The sequence below is a fragment of the Lactuca virosa genome, chromosome 8 (assembly GCF_052849685.1).
Source record: "Lactuca virosa cultivar CGN04683 chromosome 8, Lactuca_virosa_CGN04683_v6, whole genome shotgun sequence".
NCBI classification, from domain to species: domain Eukaryota; kingdom Viridiplantae; phylum Streptophyta; class Magnoliopsida; order Asterales; family Asteraceae; genus Lactuca; species Lactuca virosa.
In genome coordinates this window covers 1,546,414-1,563,697 of record NC_136433.1, presented here as the reverse complement: position 1 = coordinate 1,563,697, position 17,284 = coordinate 1,546,414, and the positions used below count along the sequence as shown (strand labels likewise).

Here is a 17,284-nt window from a genome sequence, read left to right as displayed (position 1 = left end):
AATAATCATAAATGGTGGGATAGTGTCGTTGATTTGGTTCCTTTAAATTAAACTAAATTCGTTGTTTCTTGTGTTTTCTTGGAAAGTAAACCAAATTATGTATTTATTTATTTATTTTGTATTTAAAAATAGAATGTACTAAGGTCAGAAAGAAATGATAACACAGGAATGATAACATGTTTAGCATATTGTCATTTTAACACATTGTTTAGCATATTGTCATTTTAACACATTGTCATCTCATCTTTTGTGTTATCACCCCAATAGCACGATCTCCTTTACATTTCTTAAGTAGTGGTAGCATACCAGATGCATTTTTTTCAAACTTAAACAAATTCTATTTTTATAAAACACAAGCATTTCATAGTAATAAAAAAAGTTACAAATTGATTTAAAACATGATTAAAAAATATTTTGGAGATAAAAGTTGCATTAAATAAATATTTTGTCCCTAAATATTCAAAGATTATGAGTGTAAAATGAAGATGAGCGTTGTATAACGAGCTTCTTATGGCGAGAGCCGAGTATAGCGCCGGTAGCATACCCCTTAGCCGGCTAGCCAAGAGGAGAGAAGAGAAAGAATCGATCAAAATTGTTTGTTTTTCCTTTTTTTGGACATCCAAATTTATTTTTTAAGTAACTAATGCGTAATACCAACAACTAACTATTAAGCAATATACCTAAATGACGGTAATTTAGTAACAAAACGCTTTGATTCAATTTTCTTTTAATTAAAACCAAATCAATATTTTCTGATTTCAGAAGAAATGGAAAACAGAGCCATTTCTAAAATCTAAAAAATTTTATTTGGTTTTAATTAAAAAAAAGTTGAATCAAAGCGTTTTGTTACTTAATTCATTTAGGTATGTTGTTTGATGGTTGATGGTATTGTGTTTTAGTTACTTAAAAAAAGTACATTTGGTCACCGTAAAGAGAGAAAAAAAAACGAATTAGTCTATATTTGGCATATCACCATTAACTTATTTTTCGAATTTTTTTAGATTACCATATTAGGCAAACAAAAAACCAACTTATAAGAGTTTTATTATAGCTTCTCAGACTAACGTTTAAATAAGTTTTTGAAGCATTTAAAAAAAGAAAAAAATTTGTTTCCAAATATACCCTAACTTCACACCATTATATTAAATGAACACTTATTTGGTTAACAAAAATAATTTCGATAGCAACCACTGGAAAAAAAAACATTTGAAATTATAAAAGTTTCTTATTTTTTAATTACTTTTCGTTTTTTGCAAAAAAATAATAATAATAATATAGTTGATGAGTCTAAAATGCACAAAATAAAAAATGTTTAGTCAATCCTCATTATATATTTAGTTTGTCGCATTACATTTTTATATTTGTGAACTTTAGGATAAAATGTCATATTAAAGACATAACCAGCACATATAGCCATATAGGTTAACACCAAAGGGCTTCTAACCCCACCCAACGGCATCAAGTGTTATCACATGTCCTTGAGGTTGAGGGTTGGTGTCCTGTCGTAGACATAAGTGAAATTAAAAAGTAGTTTATTAGTAGATTAGATTTGTTGTTAAAAAAACATATAGGTTAATAATCACATGATATAGGCATGTTCGGCACGAAGTGTTTGGAAGCTTCTAGCTTCTAGCTTTTAACAAAACGTTTTGTTAAAAAAAATAATAATAAATAAAAATAAAAAAAATTGGCACTACAAGTTTTTAGCATATATTTTAAACAAAACGTTTCAAATCTAAAACAATCTCATGTAACGTTTAACAAAACATTACCAGCTACGAGCTAGATGTTGTCAACTAGTTTTGCTGAACACACCCATAATAATAATAATAATAATAATAAGCACATCAATCATTATAATTGACAAAATAAAAATTAAAAGTATTTTTTTAAAAGCTTGTTTATAAACTAATAAGTATTTTTTTAAAGCTAGCTTATAAACTAAAAAGACTTGATGACTTAATGATGATAAGAGTTGGAATAAGAGTTTGATAATAAAGTTGTCCCAACTTCCATTAATCGATTCCATTCCCATACATTGAATTTGACATGTTGAAGATGATATAGAAAAGAAATGAAATCATTTTAAAGTAAATAAATAATAGGTCTGATTAAGTTTAGAAGCTGGAATTGGGATGCAATTATGCAAACATGGAATAGAACTCATCCCAATTCCCAAGCCAAACTATAAACTAGAAAATGATTTATTTTATTTTTTTTAAATTCTGTTGAAAGGAATGAAGGCAAGCAAATGCAAAACTATAGAAAATGGGTGATGAAGAAAGGAAGGGATAGAGTTTGAGATATATGTTGGATGATTGATGAAAGATAAAGCTTAAGAGTCGAGAGTTAAGATAACAAACACCATGCTGGCACATCACATCATCATCATCATCATCATCATCATCATGAAATTGTTTCCAGTTTCTGTCACATTAATTGTATGTTAATATAATATATATGTGTTTGAATGTGTCTCTCAGCTTTATGCATGCAACACATGGCATAAGCGGATCCTGATCCTTCCTGTTTGGTTTGGTACTGTATATCGTATTCATAAATTCTCCACAAAAAAATGTACTACAACCCAGCCCCGCCTATGATGGTGGTGGTGGTGGTGGTGGTTTGGAGTTGTGATGGTTTAAAGCAAGGGCAGCCGCACGGTACCATGAAGCTGCAGCCATGGCCCCTGGATCAGGAACTGATGTTAGCATATCTGCACTCACATATGTTGATCTCCCAGCCTGCATTCACAAATCATCACCACTCTATTTAACAAAATCAGAATTTGCTTTTTTGGTATAAACATAAGAAATCATAGTTCATAGATAAGATTATACGAACCAAGCATTATCAAAAAACAACTCAACTCAACAAACAAGGTTTATTTATTATTACCTGAGGTTCCATTTGTTTAGTAGACTCTGCTCCAGCAACTGCTGCATCAGCTGACTTAACAAATGCATCCAATGGATCATCACCACCACTTAACCTCTGTACTCAAACCCATACATCAATCACCATACACTACTCACTACACTTATCACTTACTTCAATATCATCAAATATATATATTACATACTTTAACTACTCTTACTGTTATGGAACCCAACATCATAGTATATTATATTATATTAAAATCTGGCTAAATGCAAGAAATACCCATGTTTTTTTCATTTCATCTGTTTATACATATTTCCATTTCTTTCTACGTTGAGTTTTTTTTTTTTTTCTTATCAGGGCAAGAATCTACCCACTTATAGCATCCTACTTTCAATTAAGATGTGATACTAGAAAAAAGCTATCCAAATATAGCACTGAAATGATTTGTATGTATTTGAATGGCGTTGCTATGCTATGATTGTGTAGTTTCAGAGTACACTGCTGTGTGTAAAAAGAAGAAAAGAAAGTAGGATGCTATATATTTAATTCTAAAAATCAAGACATGTAGATTATTAAAGTAGTTTGTGTTAACCTAACCTGTTTAAGAAGCGTTGAAGCCGGAATAAGAGCATCCAGCATAGTGCGATAGCCTGCAGCAGCCCCACCATATAGCATAACAGCACTGATGGCCCCTTCAAATGCATCAGCCCCTGCACAGCCACAGATATATGTAAATGATATGCAAAAGAAGAAATACTGAGACAGAAAATTGTTATCACATTGGAGTGGTGTAATAGTAACGCCTGATTGGCTCTTCAGTTTCAACCGTGCATATGCTGCCTTGCAAAATATGTCATATCTGTTTCAAAAAATCAAAACAGATTGTAAAAAAAACCTTGTAGAAAGAAAGTTGAGTAATAATACATACAGGATTCCACTTGTTCCTCCCATGACTCTTCGGATAGATGATCCTATCTCATTTATGGTTTCTGCAGCATCATTCAGGGGGTAGCTACAAAACAGAAAAATAGTAATTCAATAACGCATTGCATGCACATAATAATGATAATTGAATGAATAGTAGTCGGAGAACATAACATACTACTTCTTCAAGTCTTGTTGAATAGCTGTTGCGCCTCTAGACATCTGTAAATTATAATATATATATATATATATATATATATATATATATAAAAGTTAGGATTTAGATGATAATACCAAAATCTGGATGTGGACTTAGACTTACTGTTGATCCACAGTCACCATCTCCCACTTTGCTGTCCCACTCATTTAAACTGTCCTTGAGATGAATAATTGCTGAGACTGCTGCTTCTATAGCCACCTCCAGTGCACGACCTTGCTCATTCAGCTGCTCTGGTCGACTCAATACCTGACATGACATGCATTTCTATGGGAATTAAAATATAACAGACCAAGAAAATAAAAAATAAAAAATAAAAACAACAGTTTTGGTTACCGGTAAGAATCAGATCAGAAGCACTCAAAAGTTATAATTTGAATTAGACCGAGATAATTTTATAACCTATAGTTATTATAAATTTTTTTTTTTAAAAAAAAAAGGGCATTTTCTTCTCAACAACAACAACAACCTCATCATTCTTTGCCGAACGAGAAGGCGGAACTGGAACAGGAATCTTGGCAGGCAGATGATCACCTACAAGTATCAAGTAACTACAACTACTGAGTTCCATTATCATTCATATCATATGTACAGATAAAACTTCCATCCACCATCTATCACTTTGGATATCAATCTGTGTCTTTTATATCCACCACACCAACCATATATTTATATTTCTATTGTAATTGTAAACTAACTGATAACTATATCACATAATCAAATCAGATGGAATTACCAACCATCAACACCAACAGGCCAATGTGGAGCCTTAGTTGCAGCATCCAAGCGTTGCAGAATTGCTTGCTCTGCCTTCATTATAGATATTGAAAACCCTGCACCACAACACAACACAAAGATATTAACCACTTTTTTTGCATCAGAAAACAAAAAGGAACTTAACAAACCTGCCATATCAAGAGAAGTCATGAATGACCCTGTATACACTCTAACAACTGCTACTCCATGTTCCAGCTGTAATATAGGAACAGCCTTTCCAGCAGCAATCATCAGTTCCATTACAGGTGTCCCCCCTAATCTGAGATTTACAATTTTCAAATCACAAATCCAATTTGTCAATAAGAAATACATAATTAGCAATCTTATTTACTTTAAAAAAGATAAAACAATATGCATCTAGATAGCTTCCGACTTCCCTTAAAATGTTAACACAGGCTAGGGTAAGATACCACACCACTTATCAAAAGGGCAAGAAGCAACTAAGCAAGAGAGATTACATTAACATTACATACCCATTAATCATAAGTACAACACGACTTCCACGTTTAATTGGAACATAGTTAGTTTCCTGAAAAGACAGAAACAAGTTACCATTAAGTTGAAAACAAACAAATAAAAGAAAACATATACTATTCAACACACGATAAACATATAACAACATTCCCCTGGTTGGTTGAGGAACTTAAAGGACTAGACCAATCAAATAACTTTTGGGTATCCTGGATATTCTTTCCAGAGCATGATAGACGTTGACAACATAATCCAACTTTTGATGGCATATCAACTATCAAGCAACGCAGTGTGTAGTATAAGATAAAATCATAAAACCAAACCAATGAGTCAGTCTGAAGTGACTTACTGATGAGAGTATGCGATTCAGCACATGGGATACCACCAAATCCACAGGTTGGATGTCTGCCACGACAGCACCAGGTTCTCCATGCTGAAGCAAATGCAACTTGAGTGTTAGGATTTTTTTTTTTTTTTTTTTTTAAAAAAAAGAAAAAAGCAAATGCAGATAAACTTACAATTCCAAGACCAAGCTCCATTTTTCCTGGGCCTAAACGGTCCGATTTCGGCTGACCTGGAAGCGTGCAAACCGAGAGTGCAACACCCATTGTACCAACAACTCCACATGCATGCCTTGCTTCAGCAGCAACATCAGAAAGAGGAAGACCTGAAGCAGCTGCTGCTCCTGCAATCTGAATTTCTCATATTTTTCATTCAAACATAGCAAGGGATGTGGAGATCATTGTATGCATGTATCTTGGTATGGTTTATTTTCCTATCATGTATTTGCAAATAGATTATAACAGGATAAACCTTGTGGACAAGAATGGTTCCAGCCAAACCTCTTCGCCCAGCTATGCCCCGTGGGGGTGGCAAAGCGCAATCATCTCCAACAATCACCATCTACAAAGTACAAACAAATATTATATTTGCTAAGTAAGAGCTGCATGTCAATTATGTCTATATGCACTCAAGTCACCTCTACTTTGTAGCCTTCAGACTTTGCTTCCTCAGTTGCCAATCCAAAATTTAATCGGTCGCCAGTGTAGTTCTGTAGATCAAATATCTTTCAGTTAAATTTAATCCAAAGACATCATTCAACAAAAACTCCTCTTCACCTTGACAATTAGGAGACATCCCATTGGCCCAGTCACAGCTCTTATGCCCTGCAAAATGCAAATGCAATTGGATTGGATGATAACATTAGCTGCAGTATCAAGTATCAACTATCAAAAGGAGAAGCGGTTGAATAGAATTCTAATTTATCTACAGCAAGAATTGAAGCAACAGGTGGGGAGGCAAAAACGTCGCCACAGATAGCTGCTGTGAGCATCCCATCCCCTACGAACCCAGCATGAGCAGGCTCATGCCCACTCCCACCTCCTGTGGTTCAAACATATTACAAGTTACAACACAAACAGTAGTTAACCAAAACTCACAATGTAAACACATTACCTGATATAACAGCAACTTTGTCATATGTTGGACCTGAAACATCACCACGTAAAACAACCTTTACCTGTTGTATTTGTTTACAGAAAGAACATCAGTACTAGTAACACAACAATCTATAGATGATGCTTTAAATTTATAAAACTTTCACACCTCTGGAAATCCATCCAAATACTGCAACCCAGGATAAGTTTCTACAAGTCCCTCAATGAACTCAGTCACCACATCTGCAGCAAGTACAGCAAAAAAAAAATCAACCCTAAACTCCAAATGGAACAAACCAGATAAAGGCCGAAATCATAACACTCATAGATTTTGAATCATTAGATTATAAAACATTCCATACATATCTAGATTGTAACATAACATATGCAACTGAAAAGAGGTGGACTGATTCTGATGCATTTTTTTTTTTTGTAGTGCACAGATTACAAATAACTACCATAGTGGTCATTTGTCCTTACCCACATATAATTGGGTAGGCACTCCATATGGCCTGGACCCAGACCCTGAATTTCAACAACCTCCTCAAGAAAGCTATTAAAGAAATGTATTTTTGTTATCCAATCATGGAGCATCAAATAATAAATGATAGTGAAATACTAGGGAGGAATATTCATATAATCCCTCAGCCAAGAAAACGAATGAGAAGGAACAGTAGTCTTCAAATGACAAATCGCTTTCTAAAAAGAACATACATCAGTACCAAGTGCATTGTGCATACACTTATGCTTGTATAGCTATATCATTCTCGATGCTGAAGTAACTCTGTGGATATGATAGTTGACAACAACGGTGGCATTTAAGAGCCTTTCTCTTTTGCTCACATATCTATGAATAACTGTAACCATACTTCTCTATCTAGCTTTCTGGCCTTTTCGTGTTGTGTTCAAAATAGGTCCTAACAAATAGATAGGTTCATGGCCTAAAGATAACTTGTTGTTTCATTTATTGAACCACTATATGGGAATACAAGAATACACTCAGTCAGAAAGGTTATATGATAGTGCTATGTTATTCAGCTTGCTTGCTAGAGAGTAGGGATTGTCTTATATTTTAGTTTCATTGCTTTAATCACAGGAAGTAACATGAATGCTGAGAGTCAACATTAAGATCTCAGGTTGACAGCAACCAGCTACAAATTCATTAAGTGAGTCAATAGAGGTTCAACAATTTCATGGTGCCATTACTCTTGTTGTTCAAGTCTCAAGTCTCAAGTCAGCCCGATTTTGTATCATTAACAAGGGCTGGTCTGCTTAAAAGTTAAAACTAAGCATAGCATACGAGCACAATTAGATTAAAAAAAAAAAAAAAAAAAAAAATCTTTTCTTTTAGTCAAGGTTTTTACTGCAAGATTACCTCTTTTCCCTTTACCAATCATTGCAGAATATTGATAACAATGCTTTCTTCCAGCTAGATTTATCTGTTTGTCGTTATTATCGAATTCTAGATAGACGAAAGATGGTCAAACATACTAATTTATATATACAGAATTGCTTTATTCTGGGAAAGGAAGAATACTGCATAAGCAAATCAGCAGAACAACCATCAAACTATCACAGATAGTAAACCAGTTACAAGCAGAAGATGTTGATAGTAGATATCAGAATGTTTTGTCCTTGGTTGATGATCTTTTATGCAGTAGAATTTAAAAGTATACCCATCAATCAAATGTAAGAAAAGGAAAATCATCGATCTGCTTACAAAAACTCAAAAGAGCACACATAAAAGTAAAGTGGCCTACATATAACAGAACGCATCAAATTTCTTCATAAAAATCAACGCAAAAGTTTATCTAACGAGTCCTAAAAGTAGTTTGATAGAATCGGAGTTAAAGATAAAAAAAAAATCAGAAACAAATAAGCACTTGCAGGAATGAAGCAAAAGTCAAAATAAAATTGACAGGATAAGAGTCATTTTAGTTACCATTAGGGTTGTTAATGAGTTTTTTACTCTCGAAAGCCATTGCCAGACAATTTCCTTCGGATTTCAACGCCTTAAAATCAGTAGTGCATTACGCTGCACAGATTTATGCACGATCGAAGAACCCTAACCAAGACTCCCAGCTGTTTTCTCTATTTTTAGAGGCGTGGAGAGTGGTGAACTTGTTCATTTGTTGTGTATGGATTCAACTACAACAATAGTCCCTAGACACATTGGTAACCGGCAAATTTAGTCCTTAAAAAGAAGTACATTTTACACTAATGATCCATACTTATGAATCTTATCTAGGGTGTTTATGGTCCAAATACATGCCATTGTATTCTTAAAGTGCTTAGGAAACCAATGAAGATTTATGCACCAAGAGAATAATCAAATTTGTGTAGCGTTCCTAGTCTCAAATTAGGAGACATGATGGTTAAGAAGTAATCGAAGACATTTATTGAAAATCTGATGTTTGCAAAACGTTTGGCTCCCAACAACAAGTCGAAACAATAAACAATGAGTTTAACGAGTTATTTGTCAACTTTGAACCGTTGATAAACATAAAAACAAAAGGAGGAGCCAAATCAATTTTATATGGAGAAAAATATTTTTCTTCAATTGGTTTAAATGTTAGTATACAACTGTTACGTTGGTGTGATACTCATGATTTAGTGTTAGATATTTGGACCTGAAGGTTTTGTAAGATGACATTATTGGACTTAAATCGGTATGTTACCCAAGCAAGCTCAGAAAACAATAAAACAACATAGAGAATTATTATGGTTCGGTCGATGTAACATACATATACGGATAGGAACCGTAGGATCTTCTAATACTTTTATTGTTTAGAAAGTGATTACATTATAATCTCTATCTACGAATCCTTATAACCGTAAGCCCGGACAGCTATAGGATGAACCCATATACAAGTAAATTTGAAACAATTGAACATGTTTTGAACCTAAAGATCATCAACCTACTCCAAACACTTATCCTCTCGAAATCATCATTCGATTTTCCTTACTTCGTTATATTCGGGTCACTAAAATCCAAGGCACATTCTAACATGGTCTTTAATTGATAATATGTGTGAATAAATAAAGTTTGTTATAAGTTGGAGACTTTCCAGTTTGAAAATCAAGATATATTGGAAATTAAAGTGCATTACTTTTTATACTTAAACCTTAAATGTTATGAGTGTTGGAAGTTTTGTAAGTGTTGATTGTATTATGATCAAAACCATGTAGAACCTTCTTTTCATTAACAACATTTACTAGCATGTATGATATTATGTTTCATAAGTTTATGTCTACTTTAAACGTTTTGACTAAATGATATATAATTTGGCCTAGGTTAGACTAAATGATATATAATTCGGCCTAGGTTAGACCAATTTCGAATAGTATATCATAATTTTTGTAACCTTATATAAATACTTCATTAATGAAATATTTTGTTTTAAAAGGAAATATTATCTTAGACAATCTAGCAAAAAGCATATTTGGATTTTGTTTCCTGCTCGTTCAACCAAAGATTATTGATTCGTCCACTTCAAAACCAAAATAGTGCGCATTTGTTCACCTAAATTATGTCTCCATTGTGGAACTTTTGATAAAAGGGTAAAAAAGAAAAAACTATCTCGACTCATTTACTAATAACAATCTAAAAACAATAAGTAAAGAAGGGGTTTTATCTGATTTTGCAAATTTAGATTAACTTAAAACTCAACACTCAACTAAAATAAACGATTGTAAACAAAATTAAGAAGACACTTCCGTTTAGCTTCGAATCCCCTTTTTTCCTGTGTGTAGTTTCTAAGTATGGATTTATTCAGTTAGTTACAAATTTTAATGTAATTAGCAGTCTTGATCCGATATCCTAATATTTTCACCAATTCATGAACTACTATGTAATGATCATACACAAGCACAACACATAATTGATTATTAATGATAATTGGGCTATGTAAGATATATCTAAGATAATTATCTATTATTAAGACAAATTACCAAACACAATTATGATCAAATTATGTTCTCCAACACAGCTAAAGTTGTTATCTTTATCACTTAATCTAAGATGTGATTAATCCTAGCTCTAGCAATTTAATGGTCCTAAACTACTAGGTAAACAAGTTCATGCAATTCAAATGGTCATTAAACTACTAGGTAAACAAGTTCATGCAATTCAGATGGTCATTAAACCACACTTAACTTGAATCAAAGCAACAAGGATGCAAACTTTAATATGCAGGTAATGATAATCCAACACATGCATTAACCAACTTCATAAAATCCAAATATAAGCAAGAAACTAACATATAGTATTAGGGTTCATCTACACTAAAAGAAAGCCTAATATTTAGCTATTCATGGCAGAAAATAAGCACACAAAAACATAAGAATTTGACATAGTTAATCTAATGCAAACCGAATGTGATGTGTAATCTTCAAATCTTTAATCGCCAAACGTTCTCTCTTCCAAAGGGTTGTTTTTCGCTCTTCTCTGGCTTCTGAATTCGTTTTTTCTCTCTAGAATATCAGATCCAACCTCTTTAAATCGATATATAGAGGGATATTTATACTTTCTAAAAATCGTAGCTATTCATGGTGTGTTTTCCTTTTAAGCTCCGTTAAGCTCCCAGTTTCAGCTCCAGTCCTTCCAGGTTCCAGTATTTGTCAGTTTTGGTCCTTTTACTTCAAGAATGTCCTATTTGGCTACAAAATGTAATTCAACTCAATAAGTACCAAATTTCTTTGCATTTAACCTAATATTAGCTTAAAATGTATTAAAATAATGCTTAAATATATGTATAAATATAGCAATATCACTGAGTCATCATTTTTTGAGGCTAACCGCGATCTTCAATCCATTTGTGTTGATTTTGGCAGGAGAGTTGGTTGTGAGATGATGAATGCAGAGCACAATCAGGGTTTGAATGATACTGACATTCCATTGTATGATCCTACATGCATGCAAAAGATGGATGAGGCATTTTCTGTTTTGTTCTACGTTGATTACTTGTCTGGATTTGGTTTCCCCTTAACAGATGTTGGCGGGTCGTCCTGGTGATGGTGGTGCATCTACAAGCGGTCATGGTGGTGGTGCATCTACAAGCGGTCATGGTGGTGGTGCCGGTAGTGGTGGACATTGAATGGTGTTGTGTTTTTTCTTTGTGATATGTGGCATGAATTCGATGGTTTAGTTGTGATCATTTGCCACATGGTTAATATTGGTTTTTCTTGTCGTTTGATTGCTCTATATTGGGCATGTTGTTGGTAATAACTTATTATTTATGTTGGCACTTGGGGTGATTGAATGGTTGTGGTTGGATCATATGGTTGCACGCGCTTCTATTTAAATTTCTAATATCTTGCCCTAGTTGACTATGTGATAGCCATTTGTTTGTGTGCTAGGATTATAATTTTCCTATCGTGGTTTGTTCCTTGCGTTTTGTGGTGGTCTCTTTATAAGTCTTCGTAAGTATTTTCTGCCCATTAACGCTTTTTATTTGGTCCCCTGGTGTTCTTTAAATTGGACATATATCCTAATTCAAGGTTTCAAAGTTTTGATTATTGTAAAAGTTGTGACCGTCCCGCGGAGCGGCATAGTTTATGAAGAATAGGGTTTTTTGGGCTAAGCGGGTAGCTTAGGTTGGAGTGTTGAACTACGACCTTTGGAAAGTTGTAGTCGGCTGTCTGAGCTACAAAGTTAATGAAGAGTAAAGATATTCTTGGGCTAAGTAGGTACCCTGGGTCGAAGTGTTGAACTTCAACCTTCAGAAAGTTGTAGTCGGCTGACTAGGCTACAAATTTTATAAATAATAAAGATATTATTGGGCTAAGAAGGTAGCCTATGTCATAGTGTTGAACTTCGACCTTTGGAAAGTTATAGTCGGTTGATCGAGCTACAAAGTTCATAAAGAACAAATATATTCTTAGGCTAAGCAGGTAGCCTAAGTCGGAGTGTTGAACTTCGACCTTTGGAAAGTTATAGTCGGTTGACCAGGCTACAAAGTTTATAATGAATAAATATATCCGTGGGCTAAGCAAGTAGCCTTGTTTGGAGTGTTGGACTTCGAACTTTGGAAAGTTGTATTCGGCTGACCAAGCTACAAAGTTTATAAAGAATAAAGATATTCTTGGGCTAAGCATAGCCTAGGTCGGAGTGTTGAAGTTCGACCTTTGGAAAGTTGTAGTCCTCTAACCGAGTTATAAAGTTTATAAAGAATAAAGATATTCTTGGGCTAAGCAGGCAGCCTAGGTCGGAGTATTGAACTTCGACCTTTGGAAAGTTGTAGTCGGCTGACGGAGCTACAAAGTTTATAAAGAATAAAGATATTATTGGGCTAAGCAGGTAACTTAGGTCAAAGTGTTGGACTTTGACCTTTGGAAAGTTGTAGTCGGCTGACCGAGCTACAAAGTTTATAAAGAATAAAGATATTCTTGGGCTACCATGATTGCCTTTATTGTCATTTATTATGAAACAACAAGGGTTTCTTTCATCGTGTTTCTTACAACAGATGCCATTTAATTGCAATCGGGTGCGTCCATCACGTGCCCTCCTACTTTCTTCTGTGGTGGGCGTTGTTGCTTCCCTTTCACATTGTTCTAGATTTCTTGACTTCCCACGTTGGTATCTCTATTAGTGATCACTTTCTTCCTTTATCTCCTATCAGGGATCAAACTTCTGTTTTCCAGCTTAAATTATATAAGTCAGTTAATCGTTTTGTCGCTTTGCGCTTTTGATAGCTCCCTTTCTTTCTAGTAGTCCTGCCTTTCCTGGTTCATTCTTTCCTTCCTACCACACCATGAGTTTGATCATATAATTTTTTATCCATGGCTCTTCTGCCTCCCCTTGTTTCGTCTCGAATTACCGTTACTTCTTCTTGTTGCCTTGTTGATCCCTGCTTAGTTTCCAGTGTCGTGGTCGACATGATGCTTATTGTCCATTTGTGTCTTTTAACAATTATCGATGTGATGCATTCGATGATGTTCCACGATGCTCTATTCACTAATAGTTGTAATGCTTGTTTGAGGCGTTCATTGTCTTTTGCTCGTTTGTATGACGACTCTTGGTTGTTTCATGGTATTTGTGGGGTGGTACTCTTTCCGCCTCTTTCCTTCATTGTTTGGTTATCCATATGGATGTCGAATCAACTCGGTTTGTTGTCCGTATTATGCTTATCGTTTTATTTTCTTCCTTGTCCTGACCTTCTTTTGGTGTATATTGTTCCGACACCCGACTTCGTCTGGAACTTGATAGCTCCATGGATTGTTGACGCGATGGCCTTAAACTTATGCATCACTGTTCGTCCAAAGATGATGTCGTATGGTGAAGGTGTGTTGATGATGACAAAATGTATTAGTTGAGTACTATTCCTCCCATTAGGATAATCGATAAAGGTTAGTGGTAATGTGATTATCCCCTCTGGCCATACGTTGTGGCCGGCGGACTTGCTTTTGCTCGCACATGTCCGGGTAGCTGCTTGAAAAAGTTATTGTGCATGACATTTATGGAACTTCCATTGTCGACATAGATATCACTTGCGTGGTTTCGTCCCATGAGGCCATTGATTATGATTGGTTCGTCTCCTCTATGGTGGTCGTGACTATAATCTCACTCGTCGAACGTGAAGGTGTAATTTTCCAACTTTGTGGTTAACTCTTGTCGGTCAATATGTTGCAGCATGAAGATTTCACTTTTTCTTGTGTTTTGTATTTTTGGTTCTACTGGTGCAATGCTTTCTAGGTTCTTAGACCAGAGGCCTTTGATCATGTCAGTTAATTGTCCTGATTGCATCTTTTTTCCATCTCCCATCGTAACATAGTACATTCGACGGTGTCATGCCCTGTAGATTTGTGGAATTCACAATATCGCCCTTGATCTTTGGTTTTTGTCTTTTCCTAATTTTTACATGTTCTGTTCTTTTTTGCTTTCACTTACTGCAACAACTTCATTTTGAGGACCATGGCGGTTTATTGGCATATTATGATTGGACTGTGGGAAACGGTGGAAGTGAGTTTGTCTTGTGGCTTGGTGTTTCGCATTCTCATATGTGTTTCCTCTAGCATAGGGTACTTGGGGTTCTCTTTGTCCATGATCGTTATTTATCTTCTCGGATGATGCGTCCTCTTGCTTCATGTATCGGTGAACCCTTTCCATTATTTCTTTCCTGGAAGATGGTTGTTTCCCTAATAATTTTTTAAACAAGGTATGTGGTCGTAAACCATATGTGAAAGCGGTGATTAGTGTGGCTTTGTTAAATCGTTGTATAAAAGCACTTATAGATTCATCCTCCCACTGTCTGCACCCCAGGATAGCTTGTGCGTCTGTCGTGTAACTCCTTTGTTGTACGAAGTGCCCTACGAATTCTTCTCGTAATTGATTGAAATCACGTATGCTTTCTGCCGGCAAGCTTTTATACCATGGTCGTGCTGATCCCGATAGGGTGGTTGGGAAGAAAATACACCGATCAAGGTAATAAGCGTCCATCGTCCACTTATAGTTTTCTATGTGATCGTAGGGATCACCTGTCCCGTCGTATTTTGTGATTTATGATATATTTTCTCCAGCCGGTAGTTGATATTCCCCTATGCTTCTTACTAATGGTGAATTATCTAATCATAAGACTCGTCTGTCAGTGGTGTCGTTTTTTTTATGGCACACAGGCAGTATCGTTTGCGGTTGTTGAGGCGTGGGTTGTCCTTCTGGGGAAAGTTGCAGGGTGTACGCTTGCTGGTATTAAGGTGGCCAATATGCCTTATGATTTGCAGGGACTTGATACAGGATGTGGTTTTCACATTTGTTCTGATTTGCATGGACTAAAAGAAAGTGAAGCGGTGGAGCATGGGATAATGAATCTGATCATGGGGAATAGGCTATCTTCTCCTGTTACCAAGATTGGGACTTATCATCTTATGTTTAGTAGTGATGTTTGTTTAGATTTGATTAATTGTTGTTATTCGTCAAAAATGACGCGAAACATTATTTCATTTCATGCATTGTTCGGACAAGGTTTTCGTTACTCATTTAATGATTTGACCGGTTCAATTTTAGTTTATAAAAATGGTGTTTTTATATTTGAAGCTTTACCTTGCAATGGTGTGTATGAAACAGTGACTGGTGTTGATAGCTTAGGTAATAGTGTATTTCACATTGATTCGTCTAATGGTTTAGACATGACATGCTTATGGCATTGTCGTCTTGTGCACATCAACAAGAAACACATCACCGATCTCCAAAAGGATGAAGTGTTGGAATCATTTGACCTAAGGACAGATGATGAGTGCAAATCTTGTCTTTTGGGCAAGATGACAAAATCACCTTTCACTGGATCTTGCAAAAGAGGTGAAGGTTTGTTGGGCCTCATACATACAGATATGTGTAGACCCTTCAGATCCACCATAAGAGATGTCAATAGGTTTTATGTAACGTTTACGGATGATTATCGCAGGTATGGTTATATCTACTTGATCAAACATAAATCAGAAATCTTTGAAAAGTTTAAAGAGTTTAAACATGAAGTCGAGAATCAATTAGGAAAGAAAATAAAGATGCTCCGAATAGATAGAGGAAGAGAGTATCTTAGTATCGAGTTTTAAGACTACCTCAAGGAATGTGGAATAGTTTCACAATTGACTTCTCCTAAGAGATCACAACGTAATGGTGTGGATGGGAGGTGTAATCGGACCTTATTGGACATGGTTTGTTCCATGACGAGTTGAGCCACTCTTCCCATCTCCTTCTGGGGGTATACCTTAGAGACAGCCGCCCATATCATCAATCTTGTCCCTACTGTAACATCCCCATCTGGCACGTATCATAATATTGTCCGCTTTGGGCCACTCGGCACGAGGACTTCCCAGGGGGTCACCCATCCCAGTACTACTCCCGCCCGAGCACACTTAACAGCAGAGTTCTAATGGGATCTGATGCCCTCACGGATTTAAAACGCATTATGACAAGGAAGGTATCCATACCCCTTATAAGAAAATGTTTCATTCTCCTTCCAAGTCGATGTGGGATCAGGTGCACACACCCCGCTAAAGCGGAAATACGGGACGCGACAGTACAATGGGTCTCATAGCAAAAGTTAAAAGACAACACCAACCATAGTATTAAAAGCATTATAATTTACAATAAGTTTAAAAAATGTTTGATTAAGTTACAATGCACAAAAAAATGTAACACATGCGAATGCTTCTACAAGTAATGTGTCTCTATGTGCCTCTTACTAGATGATTCCTGAAAAAGCATGTAAAATGAGCAGTCAACTACCAAAATAGTTGGTGAGTTCACAGGTTTATAGCATAACATATTTTTAAATCATGAAAATCAGAATATTGATAAAAGTTTCCAAAAACGGAAGTTCGTTGCTAAAAAGAGTATTACAGTTTCCAGTAATAGAAGTTTGTTGCTATAATGAGTAAACAAGTTCATTGTTATCAAAAGAAATAAAGTTTGTTATCATGAGAAGTAAAGTTATTTATCAACAAGAGAAGCAAAGGTTGTATGTGTATGGTGATCAAATCATTAGTTCACAACCCAAGCCTAAGACCGAATGCCCTCTTGAATGCTATGTCTATCGCTAACATAGGGAGAAATATGGTAAAATGCACTCAAGCGAATCGT

At 35.3% G+C, this 17,284-nt stretch overlaps 1 protein-coding gene across 3 annotated transcripts; it reads right to left on the bottom strand.

Moving 5' to 3' along the window:
* Positions 1–2,322: 2,322 nt before the first annotated feature.
* LOC145132270 (putative 3,4-dihydroxy-2-butanone kinase) lies at positions 2,323–8,826 on the bottom strand. 3 transcript variants are annotated; one of them, XM_079066995.1, is made up of 21 exons: positions 8,651–8,825; positions 8,084–8,170; positions 6,878–6,951; positions 6,728–6,791; positions 6,543–6,655; positions 6,391–6,438; positions 6,252–6,323; positions 6,086–6,175; positions 5,791–5,964; positions 5,622–5,705; positions 5,275–5,330; positions 4,930–5,060; positions 4,765–4,857; positions 4,494–4,558; positions 4,130–4,273; positions 3,986–4,029; positions 3,812–3,895; positions 3,663–3,742; positions 3,481–3,593; positions 2,899–2,994; positions 2,323–2,744 (listed from the first exon to the last, which is right to left on the bottom strand). In XM_079066995.1, exons 1-21 carry the CDS (start codon positions 8,688–8,690, stop codon positions 2,598–2,600), a joined length of 1,899 nt encoding a protein of 632 aa, XP_078923121.1. In that variant the 5' UTR covers positions 8,691–8,825; the 3' UTR covers positions 2,323–2,597. The 3 variants fall into 3 exon arrangements, with proteins under 3 accessions (XP_078923121.1, XP_078923122.1, XP_078923123.1); XM_079066997.1 differs by having other exon boundaries at positions 2,654–2,768; positions 8,651–8,826; XM_079066996.1 differs by lacking the exon at positions 8,084–8,170.
* Between the last annotated feature and the right edge of the window lie 8,458 nt (positions 8,827–17,284).

Bases quoted from the DNA above. Each gene is read 5' to 3' on its own strand.
- LOC145132270 (XM_079066995.1), bottom strand. From the start codon at position 8,690: ATGGCTTTCGAGAGTAAAAAACTCATTAACAACCCTAATG. The intron at 3,896-3,985 runs GTATGTTATGTT...TCTGTTTTGTAG, and splicing joins CAACAAGACTTGAAGAAGTA to CTACCCCCTGAATGATGCTG. The intron at 2,995-3,480 runs GTTAGGTTAACA...GTTTGAGTACAG, and splicing joins CTTCAACGCTTCTTAAACAG to AGGTTAAGTGGTGGTGATGA.